This window comes from Nerophis lumbriciformis, linkage group LG30 (genome assembly GCF_033978685.3).
Source record: "Nerophis lumbriciformis linkage group LG30, RoL_Nlum_v2.1, whole genome shotgun sequence".
NCBI lineage: Eukaryota > Metazoa > Chordata > Actinopteri > Syngnathiformes > Syngnathidae > Nerophis > Nerophis lumbriciformis.
In genome coordinates this window covers 10,252,587-10,269,156 of record NC_084577.2, presented here as the reverse complement: position 1 = coordinate 10,269,156, position 16,570 = coordinate 10,252,587, and the positions used below count along the sequence as shown (strand labels likewise).

General features: G+C 39.8%; 1 protein-coding gene across 6 annotated transcripts in view; it reads left to right on the top strand.

Moving 5' to 3' along the window:
- fat3a (FAT atypical cadherin 3a) overlaps positions 1 to 16,570 on the top strand; it is a 311,463-nt gene that overhangs the window by 221,644 nt on the left and 73,249 nt on the right. For all 6 annotated transcript variants that reach the window (XM_061925528.1, XM_061925526.1, XM_061925527.1 and 3 more), the window contains 3 exons: positions 1,037 to 1,429; positions 11,422 to 11,636; positions 13,548 to 13,685. In XM_061925528.1, coding sequence (XP_061781512.1) covers positions 1,037 to 1,429; positions 11,422 to 11,636; positions 13,548 to 13,685 — 746 coding nt within the window. The remainder of the gene's footprint in view (positions 1 to 1,036; positions 1,430 to 11,421; positions 11,637 to 13,547; positions 13,686 to 16,570) is intronic.

Genomic DNA, 16,570 nt, shown 5'->3' with positions numbered 1-16,570 from the left:
ACTTTTCAGACATACTAAATAAAGATGCAAAATAGCACCTTTAAAACAGTGATCCATCTTGAAAGATCACACTGAATTTGCTGAATAATTATATTTGCATTTTCTCACCCCTTATTGTGGCCGTTCTGATGATCAGCATATACTCTTCATTTTCATGAAGACAGACGCTAAATGGATTGTGCTCCTTATTCTGCTTACCTAAAAGATGCAATCCTCTGCTCACAAGTTTAGTAGATCAGCTTTGTGTGTGCTATCAAGTTTTCACATGTTTTATTACACGCAAACCTTGATGAGGCCCATTGTCTACCAGCATCATCATTACAGCTGCTTGATGACTTAAGGGGCTGACACTAAAACTAATTTCTAAAAAGTGGTGCAAAAAATGTTGTTTTACTGTCTAAATCACAATGGATGCGTGTTTCTAATTGCCAGAGAATAGTGACAGATCATAGTGCCTTCTGCATGTTCCACAACATAGCAAAACACCAGAGGTTTGAGCATAATGCCAAGGATGTCAGGATAAATGACCTCTTCCATGGTGACAACATGTAATAAAAGCACTTGTTATCAATTACGGATGTTTTAGTAGATCACAGGCAACATGCCCACTAATAGTATGTTCATTTTTTTTTTCTTTGCACACAGTATTTAGCGCTTGTTATTTGAAATCAGCCTTTAAGTCACCAACACATGGGATTCTTTGTACGAGTACTCGATTCCCTACCATGGTACGCGGGAAAACCGAGTAGTTTGTTGCGGTCAATGTTAGGTGGTACTTTACTATAAATGAAACTGTACAAAAAATCTGGGGTAAAGTTTTGGCGAACAATTTTGTCGAAAACCAAATCCTACAAAAAGTGGGGCATAACCTAGTTACCACTGTATGTCTTCGTCCATGCATGCCACTCTTCTTTTTATCTGTTCAGTTTAAGCTAATGTATTAATGATGTAGACTTATTAAATAATTATCTTGTCCTATATGTTTGTTTGGCATGTCAAATTGAAAAATAACTAAATACTTACTGTGTTTGTGCAGCTGGTCCAGGACGTGCTGTTGTGTACTCCTTAGCAGACTCTGCCGAAGGGTCCTTCTCCATTGATAAAACATCAGGCATCATCATCCTTGAACGTATCCTCGACCGTGAGATTCAGCCATCTTATCAGATAACAGTCCGTGCATCTGATCAGGGGTTACCTATGCCCCTCTCATCAGTGGTCAATGTTACAATCACTGTGCTGGACATAAATGACAACCCACCAGTGTTTGAGCGTCGGGATTGGCTGGTGACTATCCCAGAGGATGTGGGAATGGGCACCAAGATTCTCACTGTGTACGCAGCTAGCAAGGACATTGGGACCAATGCAGAGATAAATTACAGCATTCGGTCTGGAAATGAGCATGGAAAGTTCATTATCCACCCTCATACTGGTGAGTATGTATGGTAATCTTAAAATAACACACGCACAGTCATCACTTGCTCTTAAATGTAGCTCATTATTGTCTCATTTCTCCTTCAAAGTGGAACCCACTTAACTTGGCAGTTAAAGCAATGCAGTATTAACTTGGCTGCTACCACAGTAAATAACAAAATGTCCCCAAAAACATTTGTAATTTTTTAATTGTCAACCACAGGAAAAAAAAATGTGCGCATGTAACCCAAAAGTTGTAATTGAAATTACCCCAGATGGTCTGTAACAGGGGTGCCAGTCGGTCGATTGCGAGCTACCGGTCGATTGTGGAGGGTGTGTCAGTCGATCGCCAGCCAGGCATTACAAAAATAGATCTAAAAACTAGCGATCATCAATCTTTACTATGACGTCACTTTCGTCACTTGACGAGAATAACCCATTTACCATTTACTGTTAATTATGTCTGATTCCAATCAATGCAAGTCATCAGAATCAGGTAATACACCAACTTATATTCTTGTCTTCATGAATGAAAATAATCTATATGTGTCAAACAGGCTTGTATTATTATTAAACACCTTTAAAATGTTAACAAAAAATTTACCTTCCATAAATAAATGAATATACATGATTAATAAATAATGATATATATATATATATATATATATATATATATATATATATATATATATATATATATATATATATGGGGAATTATACTGAATTAAAGCAAACTGCTGTCCATTAACCAAAAAAAGGTTTTAATAAAACACTTAAGTATTCAAACATGCACCTTTACTTACTTTCTATTATGAGTTTTTAAACCCAGAGTTTAGGGAGAAAGAATCAACACACCAACATGCCAAAACCAAATAAAAAAGTGAAAAAGAAAGGTTGAGAGAATACATAGAAAGAGTGAAGGCTGACCCAGTTAACACCACGAATATTTGAAGATGGAGTAAGAAATACATACAGTAAGTAAAGATAGGGAAAAGCAACGTTTGAAGTCATCAATGATTTTTTGGGCCAGGGAGCAAAGGAAGGCAACCCTAGACCTGGAGGTCAAAGACTATGTTTTCACCGCAGTGGACCAAAACTGATTTTTTCGAAATCTTGACTTTTTACAGCTCACTGTTCAAATTATAATTAACGTGATCTTTATCAGACTCCAGTATAAATGCGTACAGGCCCAAATGTGGCCCCAATGTGGCCTCGATATCAAATGTGCAGTTCCATAAAGTGAAAACAAAGGCAGGTGATTGGATTCTTTAAATCATGTGTGTCAAACTCTGGCCCGCGGGCCAAATTTGGCCCGCCGTGTAATTTCATTTGGCCTTTGAGGCAATATCAAATTAACATTAGAGCTGGCCCGCCGGTATTATATAGCGGCAGTGCCGCTGTAACACCGCATTCACCGCTAATACTCATACTTGCCAACCCTCCCGATTTTCAGTGCCCCTCTCAAAAGTCTCCCGGGGCAACCATTCTCCCGAATTTCTCCCGATTTCCACCCGGACAACAATATTGGGGGCGTGCCTTAAAGGCACTGCCTTTAGCGTCCTCTACAACCTGTCGTCACGTCTGCTTTTCCTCCATACAAACAGCGTGCCGGCCCCGGCCCCTGTCACATGATATATGCGTCTTCTACACACACATAAGTAAATGCAAGCCACACTTGATCAACAGCCATACAGGTCACACTGAGGGTGGCCGCATAAACAACTTTAACACTGTTAAAAATATGCGCCACACTGTGAAACCACACCAAACAAGAATGACAAACACATTTCGGGAGAACATTCGCACCGTAACACAACATAAACACAACAGAACAAATACCCAGAACCCCTTGCAGCACTAACTCTTCCGGGACGCTACAATATACACCCCCCGCTACCACCCCCGCCATTGATATTTTTGAATTATTATTATTATTATTATTTGAAACTCGATTTTGCATGTCACTATAAAGTTATATAAGCCTTGCTTGTTCAATATTCAATGCAAAACTTGTTTGGGTCCCTATTAAAAGGTTAATTTGTTCAACCTTGGCTTTGTTCAGTTTTAAATTTTGTCCCACTCTGTATTTGAGTTTGACACCCCTGCTTTAAATGCAAAATTAAGTCACTACTACAGGAGAAAAATGGTCACCACAGATCAGCGTGTTAATGAGTTTGTGCCGTGGCTGTTGTGTAGAGGAAGTAGTCAGATGATGGAAAATAACTGAAGGAGAAAGAAGAAAATAATTTTAAGAAAAAAAGTGATCGTGCAGCACACATGAATGATGTAGCTCGACCATAGATTATATAAAAGTCGCATAGAAGTCGCATTGCTATTTAAACTGCAGTGACATTTGAAAAGATCAGATTCCAAATAGATTCAGACTACCTCCTGATGTGGCCCAACATGAAGTGAAAATATCAGATTTAAAGCATTTTGGAGCGTTTTGACTGGCACAAATGATCCAATCTGATTTGATGTCCAGTGTAAACAGAGCTAAAGTAATGCACATTAGTTTTCAGAAACCTGACAGTAATATGAAGTGTTTCTTCTTCTCTGAATACTGAATACATCCACTTTGTACTGCTTATCCATCTTGGGGTCACGGGGGGGCTGGAGCCTATCCAAGCTGCATTCGGGTGGAAGGTGGGCTACACTCTGGACAAGTCGCCACCTCATCGCAGGGCCAACACAAATAGACATCTTTCACACTCACATTCACACACTAGGGTCAATTAAGTGTTGCTAATCAACCTATCCCCAGGTGCATGTCTTTGGAGGTGGGAGGATCCTATCCCCAGTTGTATGTTTTTGGAGGTGGGAGGAAGCCGGCGTACCCACACAGTCGTGGGAAAAACATGCTAACTCCACACAGAAAGATCCCGAGCTCAGGAATATAACCTAGGACCTTCTCTCTATGAGGCACGAGCGCTAACCACTGCACCACCGTGCTGCCGCTTAATACTGAACCCACGCGGGTACTTATTTTCAACTGATATTAACAGTTTTCTCCAAAAATAAATTATTTTATTGACTGCAAAACATAAGTGTTTGCAATATTTCCAAAATCAAGAATGTTATAAGTTAATATTAAGCAATGCGGTTGAGGGAATATGATACAACCTTGCAAACAAAGTAGTGGTCACTACCGAAACATGTGCAGTCACTACCGAAACGCTCTGTGTTACAAAGAATATATACATTAGAAAGAAGAGTTGACTTGAGTTATCAACAAAAACATTGTGGTACTGATTGGTTAAATCTGTGTTGAATTTCATAAATTATTAACTCTGAAATCAATCTGATCAATGTTATGCATTTTATCAAGAAATATTGCATTTCGATTTTAAAGAATTGTATATATTGAAGTAAGAAAATGTGTTAAAATAATAATTTTTATGGATTTTATTGTGAAAAACTTTAATAATTATTTAAAAAAATAATCTTTACACATGTTAAGTAAGCATGATATTAACAGGGTAACATATCATATAACATGTTATATTCATATTTGAAGGCTATGATTTGCTAGTGACAAATTTGGGGAGAGAAAAAAACATTCCCAAATATTCTGAAAATACAAGTTGACTGTCCTTACAGAAATGTGTACTTCAGATATTGTACGATGTGTTTAAAGGGGAACATTATCACCAGACCTATGTAAGCGTCAATATATAACTTGATGTTGCAGAAAAAAGACCATATATTTTTTTAACCGATTTCCGAACTCTAAATGGGTGAATTTTGGCGAATTAAACGCCTTTCTATTATTCGCTCTCGGAGCGATGACGTCACAACGTGACGTCACATCGGGAAGCAATCCGCCATTTTCTCACTTTCGTCGGTGTGTTGTCGGAGGTAGTAACAACATGAACAGGGACGGATTCAAGTTGCACCAGTGGCCCAAAGATGCGAAAGTGGCAAGAAATTGGACGAAATTTGTTCAAAATACGAGGCTGTGGGGAAAGCCGACGAAATTGTCAGTCGTTTGTTCCGCACACTTTACCGACGAAAGCTATGCTACGACAGAGATGGCAAGAATGTGTGGATATCCTGCGACACTCAAAGCAGATGCTGACATCAACTCCAAAACTGGACAGATCAGCTTTCAGGAAAAGAGAGCGGATGAATATATTAATTGATGAAAACTTGATTCATTACTCGCGGTTTTACGTAAATTATTATACATAAACTGTGTTTACCAATAATTTAGCTTAAAAACATTAATTTTTTTTCAATCATTCGAGTACATTCGGGTAGTCTTGTGTAATGCGGTATTTTGTGTCTATTTAGGTATGGTTAACCTGAGTGCTAAAATCGTGGAAAAATATATGTTCTTAGCGCGCCTGAAATGGGCTGTCTGCACTCTCAAAGTGCATGTTGTTGCCAAATGTATTTCATACGCTGTAAACCTAGTTCATAATTGTTAGTTTCCTTTAATCCCAAACAAACATACCAATCGTTGGTTAGAAGGCGATCGCCGAATTCGTCCTCGCTTTCTCCCGTGTCGCTGGCTGTCGTGTCGTTTTCGTCGGTTTCGCTTGCATACGGTTCAAACCGATATGGTTCAATAGCTTTAGTTTCTTCTTCAATTTCGTTTTCGCTACCTGCCTCCACACTACAACCATCCGTTTCAATACATGCGTAATCTGTTGAATCGCTTAAGCCGCTGAAATCCGAGTCTGAATCCGAGCTAATGTCGCTATACCTTGCTGTTCTTTCCGCCATGTTTGTTTGTATTGGCATCACTGTGTGACGTCACAGGAAAATGGACGGGTGTATATAACGATGGTTAAAATCAGGCACTTTGAAGCTTTTTTTAGGCATATTGCGTGATGGGTAAAATTTTGAAAAAAACTTCGAAAAATAAAATAAGCCACTGGGAACTGATTTTTAATGGTTTTAACCCTTCTGAAATTGTAATAATGTTCCCCTTTAAGGACCAAGTTTTGAGAATACAACTTACAAAATAAAAAAATGTTTCCCATATATATATATATTTTATATATATATATATATATATATATATATATATATATATATATATATATATATATATCCATCCACCCATCCATGAGGCGGAGGGAGGCTACCCTCTCGTCCACCGGGTTGAACTCCGACGTGCAAGCTTTGAGCCGGGGGGTAACAAGAATTGCCACCCCAGCCCGTCGCCTCTCACTGCTGGCAACGCCAGAGTGGAAGAGAGTCCAGCCCCTCTCAAGAGAACTGGTTCCAGAGCCCTTGCTGTGCGTCGAAGTGAGTCCGACTATATCTAGCCGGAACTTCTCCACCTCACGCACTAGCTCAGGCTCCTTCCCCCCCAGCCAGGTGACGTTCCAAGAGCTAGCTTATGTAACCGAGGATCGGACCGCCAAGCGCCCTGCCTTCGGCTGCCGCCCAGCTCACACTGCACCCGACCTCTATGGCCCCTGCTATGGGTGGTGAGCCCAAGGGAATGGGGACCCACCTTGCCTCTTCGGGCTGTGCCCGGCCGGGCCCCATGGGGACAGGCCCGGCCACCAGGCGCTTGCCATCGTGCCCCACCTCCGGGCCTGGCTCCAGAGGGGGGCCTTGGTGACCCGCCTCCGGGCGAGGGAAATCTGGGTTCCTTGATAGTGTTCTTCATAGAGATCTTCGAGCTGCTCTTTGTCTGATCCCTCACCTAGGACCAGTTTGCCTTGGGAGACCCTACCAGGGGGCATAGAAGCCCCCGGACAACGTAGCTCCTAGGATCATTGGGACACGCAAACTCCTCTACCACGCTAAGGTGGCAGCTCAGAGAGGAGTATATATATATATATATATATACATATATATATATATATATACACACACACATTTATGTATATATATGGGGGGAAAAAACTTTTTTTGTAAGTTGTATTCTCAAAACTTTGTCCTTAAACATATAGTACAATATCTATCTATCTATATATATGTATATGTATGTATGTATCTATCTATCTATCTATCTATCTATATATATATATATATATATGTATATATATATATATATGTATGTGTGGGAAAAAAAATCACAAGACTATTTCATCTCTACAGGCCTGTTTCATGAGGGGGGGGGTACCCTCAATCATCAGGAGATTTTAATGGGAGCATTCGCATACCATGGTTTATATAGGGCACAGAGTGGGTGGGTACAGGCTGGCGTAGGGGCGTGGTGATTGGCTCATGTGTTACCTAGGAGGTGTTTCCGTCTATGGCGGCATGCTGTTACAATTTCGCTGCGCTTGTTGAGGGATGACAGGTCTGGACGGTAAATAATAAACAGTTTCTCTTTCAAGCATAGGTTGCATCTTTTATTACCACTATTGTAAGGTGTGCTGGATGCAAGAATTTGCCATGTTATTGAATATTCAACATTATTGTCTTTGAGGTCCCAAATGTGTTTGCTGAGTTCTGTGGTATTTCGCAGGTTTTTGTTCCTGAAAGAAGCCTTGTGATTGTTCCATCTGGTTTTGAATTCTCCTTCGGTTAATCCTACATATGTGTCGGATGTGTTAATGTCCTTGCGTATTACCTTAGATTGGTAGACAACTGATGTTTGTAAGCACCCCCCGTTGAGAGGGCAATCAGGTTTCTTTCAACAGTTACAGCCTTTGTTGGTTTTGGAGTCGCTCTGTCTGGGGGCCGACGGCTCATTTGCAATTGTTTTGTTGTGGTTTGAGATGATTTGTCGTATATTGTTCATGCAGCTGTAGCTCAATTTAATGTTGTTCTTGTTGAATACTTTTCTTAGGCTGTTGTCTTTGGGAAAGTGTTTGTCAATCAGATTGAGGAATTTGTGTCCAATGTTAGTTGAGACGTTTTTGCTGTATGGGGGGTTGTACCAGATGATGTCGTTTCGTTTTCTGTTCTTTTTTGGTTGGTTTCCTGGCGTGGGTTCATAGGTGAGGGTGAAATTGTATCCGCTTTCATCAAGGGCTTTTTGGTACGGGGGGGTTGCTTGGTCAAATTCAGCTTTGCTAGATGACAGCATCGATAGCTTTTTATTGATTCCGGTAGGTATTCTTTTCGTGGTGGTGGGTGGGTGGTTGCTGTCATGGTGCACGTATTGGAGTGTTGTGTTGGGTTTCGTGAATGGTTGGTAGCTGTTATTTCTCAGGTTGAAAGTGGCGTCAAGGAAGTTGACAGTTTGCTTGTTGGCTTCAATCGTGATCCGTAGGCCGTTCTCTTTGAAAATTTGGCATATGCGCTTCTTGGTATTCTCGCTGCTCCTTGGCGAGGCGCGACACACTGCCAGTCCGTCATCACGGTAAATACCAAGGTTCAGATTGAGGCTAGCGAGCTGGGAGAGGAGGAAACTCCCAACGAGTTCACACGTTTCTGCTCCGTCAAAACTTCCCATAGTGACGTCAAATGTTGAATTGTTCTTTTTTTGCCATGGTGTACTGTTGTGGATGAGAACGGAGTTTTTTGCGTGGATGATGATGTTTCTTTCGTTGCCTGTGATTGAGTCGTAGTCTGAGGCGAAGTCTAGTGCTTGAGTCAGTAGGTCTTGCGTGATGGAAGGGTAAAATTATTCGATATCAAAGGAGATAAAGTTGTGCTGTTGTTTGTCTTGGATGTTGTTGAACCATTTGATTACTGCTGCTGTATTTCTCCATTGGTTGAGTGGTGTTTTGTCCTTGATTTTTGTGTTGACTCTGTCCAGGATTATTTTGCTGATTTTTCCTATTTCAGATTTAGTTGGGTTTATTAGTCGGCATGTTGGGTTATTTGCGAAGTTGGGTTTGTGGTCCTTCAATGTGATGAAGGCTTCCTTGTTGGCTGTGGCGTCCACCCTGTCCTCAATGTCCAGTTCAGCCGCGATCCTTTTATTTTCCAGGTGGATGTTCTGTAAGGTGTTGGGTTGCGCTTTTTTGTATGATTTGGTGATGCTTCTGCCCAGTAAGGTGTGATGTTCTGGTATGTCCATTCTGTAGAAGTTTGTGGTTTTATCGGCAGCTATGATGAGGTTGTTTACTTTCTTGATGCGCTCCTTGTCATTTTTCAGCTTGGTGAGGAGTGGGTTGCGGATTGGCTTGAATTTGACTGATTGTATCATTTTGAGCATGTCGTTCTCAAAATCCTTTAGTTCCTCCACTGTGGGTGGGTTCTTGGTAGATTTGAATCCGTAAGTTTTCTTTTGCGTTCCTTTTGTTTCAGGGTGGAGGAAAAAATGTGCTTTCCACCGCATCCTTCTTAGGAAGTGTTCCGTCTTTTCTATGAGCCTTAGCTTGTAGTCATTCTGCGCGGGTATGGGAATGTTCTTCGTGGAGTAGTTGATGTTGAATTTTTCCATTTCTGATCGTCGTACAGTGCTCAACAAATGTCAATTTGGAGCGGAGTATATGTCTTAATAAGGTTATCCAAAAAATAGTGCTCGATACCGTAGTAGAGCGCAATATATGTATGTGTGGGAAAAAAAATCACAAGACTATTTCATCTCTACAGGCCTGTTTCATGAGGGGGGGTACCCTCAATCATCAGGAGATTTTAATGGGAGCATTCGCATACCATGGTTTATATAGGGCACAGAGTGGGTGGGTACAGGCTGGTGTAGGAGCGTGGTGATTGGCTCATGTGTTACCTAGGAGGTGTTTCCGTCTATGGCGGCATGCTGTTACAATTTCGTTGCGCTTGTTGAGGGATGACAGGTCTGGACGGTAAATAATAAACAGTTTCTCTTTCAAGCATAGGTTGCATCTTTTATTACCACTATATACATATATATATATATGTGTGTGTGTTTGTATGTATATATATATATATATACATATAATCACACACACACACACACATACATATATATATATATATATAGATAGATAGATATTGTACTATATGTTTAAGGACAAAGTTTTGAGAATACAACTTACAAAAAAAGTTTTTTTCCCGCATATATATACACACGTGTGTGTGTGTATATATATTAGTGATGGGATCGTTCTTTTGACTGTACTGAATCACGAGAATCAGTTCCTTAAATTGAGTCCTTCAAAAAATGTGTTCACCGAATCCCCCCCCCCAAAAAAAAATAGGAGGGGGGGGGGGGGCGTGCGTAGTACAGTACAGTGCAGACATTTGCGGGAGAAGCAGCAAATAGGGTGAACACGAGTCCCTACACAGCTCTGTGCATGCAGTACACCAGGCAGTGAGTGACTGACACAGCGCCACAGTCAGCACAGTTCAGTACGTGAACCTGAATCACTTCTGCAGCAGCAGTTCTGTGTGCAGGTCGGCGAAACATGAGTCAGTCAGTAACAGCTTCCCCAGCGGCAGATCTCGGTGTATGTCAGTTCGCGAACGACACAAGCCCTCAGCACCCAATGAACGACGCGCACAGTGACTGAACGAGAGCCTCAATGTGACGTCCTCCTCCGCGACACAGTCAGTTCTCTGTGTCAGTAGGTTCGCGAGTCCTGATTCTGTCGTTCACTGAGTGATTCATGTTGTTAATCCGCGGTGAACGAATCGTTCGCTCAGTCCCTCCCCCCGCCCCCATGATGAGTAGCCGACGTCGAGGGTACAGTGAGTCACAGAATGCGCCAGTTCCACTGATACCGGCATGGTCGCGGCGGAGCTCAACTGAACTGAGAAAGGAACGAATCAGTTCATGAAGTGATTCCGTTCAGTACGTTCACTCAAAAGATTTGTTCTTTCGAACGAATCATTCGCGAACGACACAACATTAATATATATATGATCTACCTCATAAATATATATATATATATATATATATATATATATATATATATATATATATATATATATAGTTATTTATGAGGTAGATCACCTTGTGTATATATCTATATGGACAAATTGAGAAAAAGAAAATCAACAAACTGCCATAGGTTAAAAAAATAGTTGAATATGGCCCCATTGTCCGTGTTACCAATGTTACATTTTGGTTTCGGTTTCGGTGACAATGACAAATGCTTATGTAGACACGACAATTTTTTTTTCATCGTACATCAATGTTTTCTTTTTTTTTCTCTTCCTCTCTCTCAGGTGCCATTACTGTTGCTGAGTTTCTTGACTATGAAACATGCAAGGACTACTTCCTAACAGTAGAGGCTCGAGATGGTGGTACACCTCCACTGAGTGCCATTACGACAGTTAACATAAACCTAACAGATGTTAATGATAACAGTCCCATGTTCAGCCGTGATCTTTACACAGCTGTTGTATCAGAGGAGGCCTCCATTGGAGAGTCGATTGTACAGGTAGGTTTTTTTCTTTATGCAAGCATGCACGAGTGAGTCATTTACTCAGTCTGGGAACTTTCTGGACCATTCAGCCTTGATCATTTTACCTGCAAATTGTCAAATTGTTTGAAGTTGATGCCTGTGTTGAGAGTCAAACAATTATGACATAAATTAAAGAAACCCATCTGTATTCGCACATTCATTCATTTATTCTCTATGCAGTTTGTCCTTATGGGTGTCACTGGTGAACTTTTCCACCTGACTTTGGGCGAGAGGCTGTGCACTAGACAATCACCGGGGGACATGCAATACATGAAAACAAACATTCACACATACGGGCAATTTAGAGTCTCTTATGGAATCCCATGCACACCAGGAAGAACATGCAAACTCCACACAGATATGTTCCAACAGATTTGAATCTTTGATCTTCTGACTGTAAGGTGGACAGGCAAACCACTGGGTTACCATATACATTTTTATTAACATTTATATAAAAATGTATGGTACTATACCAAAACCTGAAACAGTTCTATCTGGATTTGGAGTTTCATTTACAGTGGGGGAAGTTAAGTATTTGATCCCCTGCTGAGTTGTACGTGTTACCCCAATTAACAATCCAGGAATTTTACAATAAGTTGTGGGTGAGAGACAGCGTGTAAAAAAAATTCAGGAAAAAGTAATTCAGTAAAGGTTATACATGAATTTGTATTTGATGGATTTATGTTATTAGAGTGCAGAATTATAAAACAGTCAAATTATATCTTTACCAACACATTTATACAAAATAGTAACTTCAAATGATCATTTGGATATTATTTTCTCTTTTGAAAATACTTGACTATTCAATGACCAATTAAAAGTCTCTTCAACTGCCATGAGCCTTCTCTTTTTTTATCACCTTTTTGTGATTCTGCCTGAATTAGGCAGACGTGTAAATCTCTTTGAGTCATTTATTTGGCAGAAACTGGAAAATTGCAAGTTTATTTGTATTTAGTCTGTCTTTAACTTGAAACATCCAACGAGCTCATTCTTAATGATACCAGTTCATGGAAGTACCCACCCCAGCCACTAGCCCATCCACCAGATCCATCATGTGTAACTCTTTCAGTGGCCCTTAAAACCTTTGAACAACTCTCTTCAAATATTCACTTGCCCAATCTTGGCGATTCAGCTGCAATTGTTGTGGTCACCTTCTTTACATTGATCATGTCATTGAACACTTGACATGCTGGACTCTGAAAATGAAAAATAAGTAGGGTTACATTAACTCCTATGAGTCTGTTTGCATTGTCTTTCGAATTTATTGTTGTTGCTCAATTTAATTTTTAGCTCAATAGTGTTAACAATGAAAACAAAAACACACATCTAATTGCACAACATACCATTGTAGTCCAATGTCTGTGAAACTCTTTCGTTAACATAATAAATAGATTCCCTTGTGTTCAATTGTTGAATACAGCATTTAAATGTCCAACTTAAATTAAAAACGTATATAATTTATTGTCAATGAGTAAGCATTCTGACCCCCACATACCTGTTTGCCCATTAGACACATTATCCTTACTCCGGTCTTTTTGAGAAAGTACTCCTAAACTCTCTTCATTTTGTGGATTGAAGGCAGAGAAATACTGCGCATGGGCCCAGCATCCCTACTGTCAAAGGTGGAAATATTGTGTTTTGGAGATGTTTCTCTGACCAAAATCCCTCCTGAAATGTTTGCAATTTTGTTCACCAACTTCAACAAACTTGCTTGCTTGCCTTAATGAAATACAAATCTTGGTAACAATAAACATACAAATTGTATAAAATGTGTGTGTGTGTGTGTATGTGTGTGTGTGTGTGTGTGTGTGTGTGTGTGTGTGTGTGTGCGTGTGTGTGTGTGTGTGTGTGTGTGTGTGCGTGTGTGCGTGTGTGTGTGTGTTGCAGCTTTCAGCAGAGGATACAGACAGCCAGTTGAATGGGGAAATCCTCTATTCTATTGTTAGTGGGGACCGAGACAACCAGTTTTTCATTGACCCACTCAGCGGGATCATCAGCGTCAACAAGCATCTGGACCGTGAGACAGTAAGGGCCCACACACATATGTAGGGACACTTTAATATACTTTAATATAGCATTTGTCTATTCAGAATTGCAATTCACCATCTGAGAGATTTTAAACGCAAGCAGATATCATCCGGTATAAATACTAATAAGTACTACTAGTAATCAATCAATCAATCAATCAATGTTTATTTATATAGCCCTAAATCACAAGTGTCTCAAAGGGCTGCACAAGCCACAACGACATCCTCGGTACAAAGCCCACATAAGGGCAAGGAAAAACTCATCCCAGTGGGACGTCGATGTGAATGACTATGAGAAACCTTGGAGAGGACCGCATATGTGGGTAACCCCCCCCCCTCTAGGGGAGACCGAATGCAATGGATATCGAGTGGGTCTGACATAATATTGTGAGAGTCCAGTCCATAGTGGATCCAACATAATAGTAAGAGTCCAGTCCATAGTGGGGCCAGCAGGACACCATCCCGAGCGGAGACGGGTCAGCAGCGCAGACATGTTCCCAGCCGATGCACAGTAATAACTAGCAAACAGAGGTTGTAACATTTGTATACCTCACTTGTGCATCTTGTCCTGCATATAGCTTTTATTTTATTTTGTCTAAAGTGTTACATGTATAATATTCACATTTATAAAAAAAAAAAGAAAATACATTTTGAAATGCATTTTGTTTGCATGCCTTATATGGAAAAAAAGTCTCAAGAAAGGAACATTTTCTATATTCTAAGTGCTATTGTTATGCTTATTGTGATCACGGTTTATACTTTGGTTTTAAAGCCACAGTTTGGGGGTTTTCCGTACAGTGATAGAACAGTGTGAAAAACATTTCACGTCTTTGCTTTTGTGGGAACAGCTCTAAAGAGTTTTAAAAATGAAGAAAAAACATTGCAAATTGCCGGCAGGCAATTCTCCCAAAAATAAAATGATCAAATAAAAAGTGAAATTAAATGTTTTTGATTAACATAGAATAATGTATCATGCTAAATTATCTAAACAAAATTGTATCTTTTTGTTTTAAGTGACAAGGCAAATTAGTAGGAGTGTAATGATTTGTCTTTAGAAAAAATTCGATTCGATTCAGAATTTGTCATTACCTTGAAGAGATGTTTTTGGGGTTTTTTTAGAACGATGTGATCAGTGAGTTGAAATTGATTCAATTAATGTTTAGTAAAAAATATAAACCAGTGTTACTGTGAAATAAACACTAGCTATTGGACACTGTAGTTCAGAATTTTCAATAAAAGCCCAGTAAGCAACATATTGACAATAGATTGACCTGCTAAATAAAGTTCCCCGACCCGGCCATACAGTATTTGTTCTTTGCCCTGGCGTCCCTGATAACGGACAGTGTCCCAGGTGTGCGAAAGCATGTATGCCCCCTCATCATTGTTGATAAGGTTGGCCCCTTGCTTCCTAAGTTCCATATACTCCTTAATCCATCTCTTGTATTTATTTGTTTCTGATGAAATTACTTTTCCTTGGCTGCCAGAAGTTGGTGCATTGGCGTAACTAACTCCGCTGTCACTTTCATTGTGTCGGTCACATCTTTTGTGGCTTAAAGTTGAAAGTGGTGTTATATTATTGTGTTGTGTCGTGTTATTTGTCTTTGTTGTGGCTTTTGCATTCATGCTGTAGCTGAAAGTCTTTGTGTTGTAATTAATGATATTGTCTTGTGGCGTTTGCATTTGTTCTGACCTTTCTCAGCCACCGCAGCGATCCGCCATTTTTGATTTGATGATGCCGCAGACGAGCAAACAGACTTAACGTTTAAAATCTTTATCATTAAAAGTGCTAACTTCATACAATGTCTGCCGTTTTTAAATCCAATGTTTTCCTTTTTTTAGAATTTAATCGATCAATTGCCTTTTAAAACGTTCTTGGATCTTCCGAAAGGCAAACTTGCCGAGCACAGATCGATATAGTTGAATCTACATCGATTAATCCTTACAAACTTAAAAATGTGTGTAACATCAAAGTATGTATCTATTACTAATGAATGATTTTAATTTTAAAGGGGTCCTATTATGCAAAAACAACTTTTCTTACCTGTTGAAACCTGTTTTTGTGTTTTGGGATCCCCATAAGTCCTGAACACTTCAAATCAAACCATCTAGGCATAGCGGGGTAATTTATAAAACAATCTTGCTTTGAAAGCCGTTTGAAATTTGACACTTCAGTGACGTATTTTGCCTTATTTACATCAACAGATATCTCCATAAATGGCAAAGGTTTACCCAATGAGCTTTGAGTGAGTTCGCAAATGTTATGCAGATGGAGTCCAAAGTTGTAGTCAATAAATTCCTTGTTTTTCTCCATTCTCTGTTTCGTACATGCACTGCTGTTGCAATTTTTAATAAAAAGTAGCCTATAGTTCTAACTTATATCGGTGCAGACCCGATATGGAAGCGCTTAAAAGTACAACATGGCGGACGGGGTGGAGGCACAGTCGAATGGGCCTTGGCCTGGAGGATGGCTTTGGCAAGTAAATAAGATCGCCCACAAAACAGTGCATTCTGAAGAGACAGTCAGAAAGCGGCTTAAAGATGATCAGTAAAACTTAATTTATGCAAATTTTTGACCATACAACCACTATAACATGTTATGTAGACCACAATGGAATGTTGTTAATGTAGAAAAAGAATCATAATATGACCCCTGTTAGAATATGCCTATGGCCATTTTAAAACATGCTGCAACCAGAAAATGCCTCTAAGGTCGTACTTCCAACACACTGGTTTACAATGTTTTTTGTTTTTTTTTAAGTTCAACAATGCAAACAAGTGCATTATTTCTGAGAAAGTAAAGTTCCTGTTCTATAGATAGTCACTTTTAATACAATCAAATCCTGCAACAACCAAAATTAACAACGAACATTACCAAATATGCCT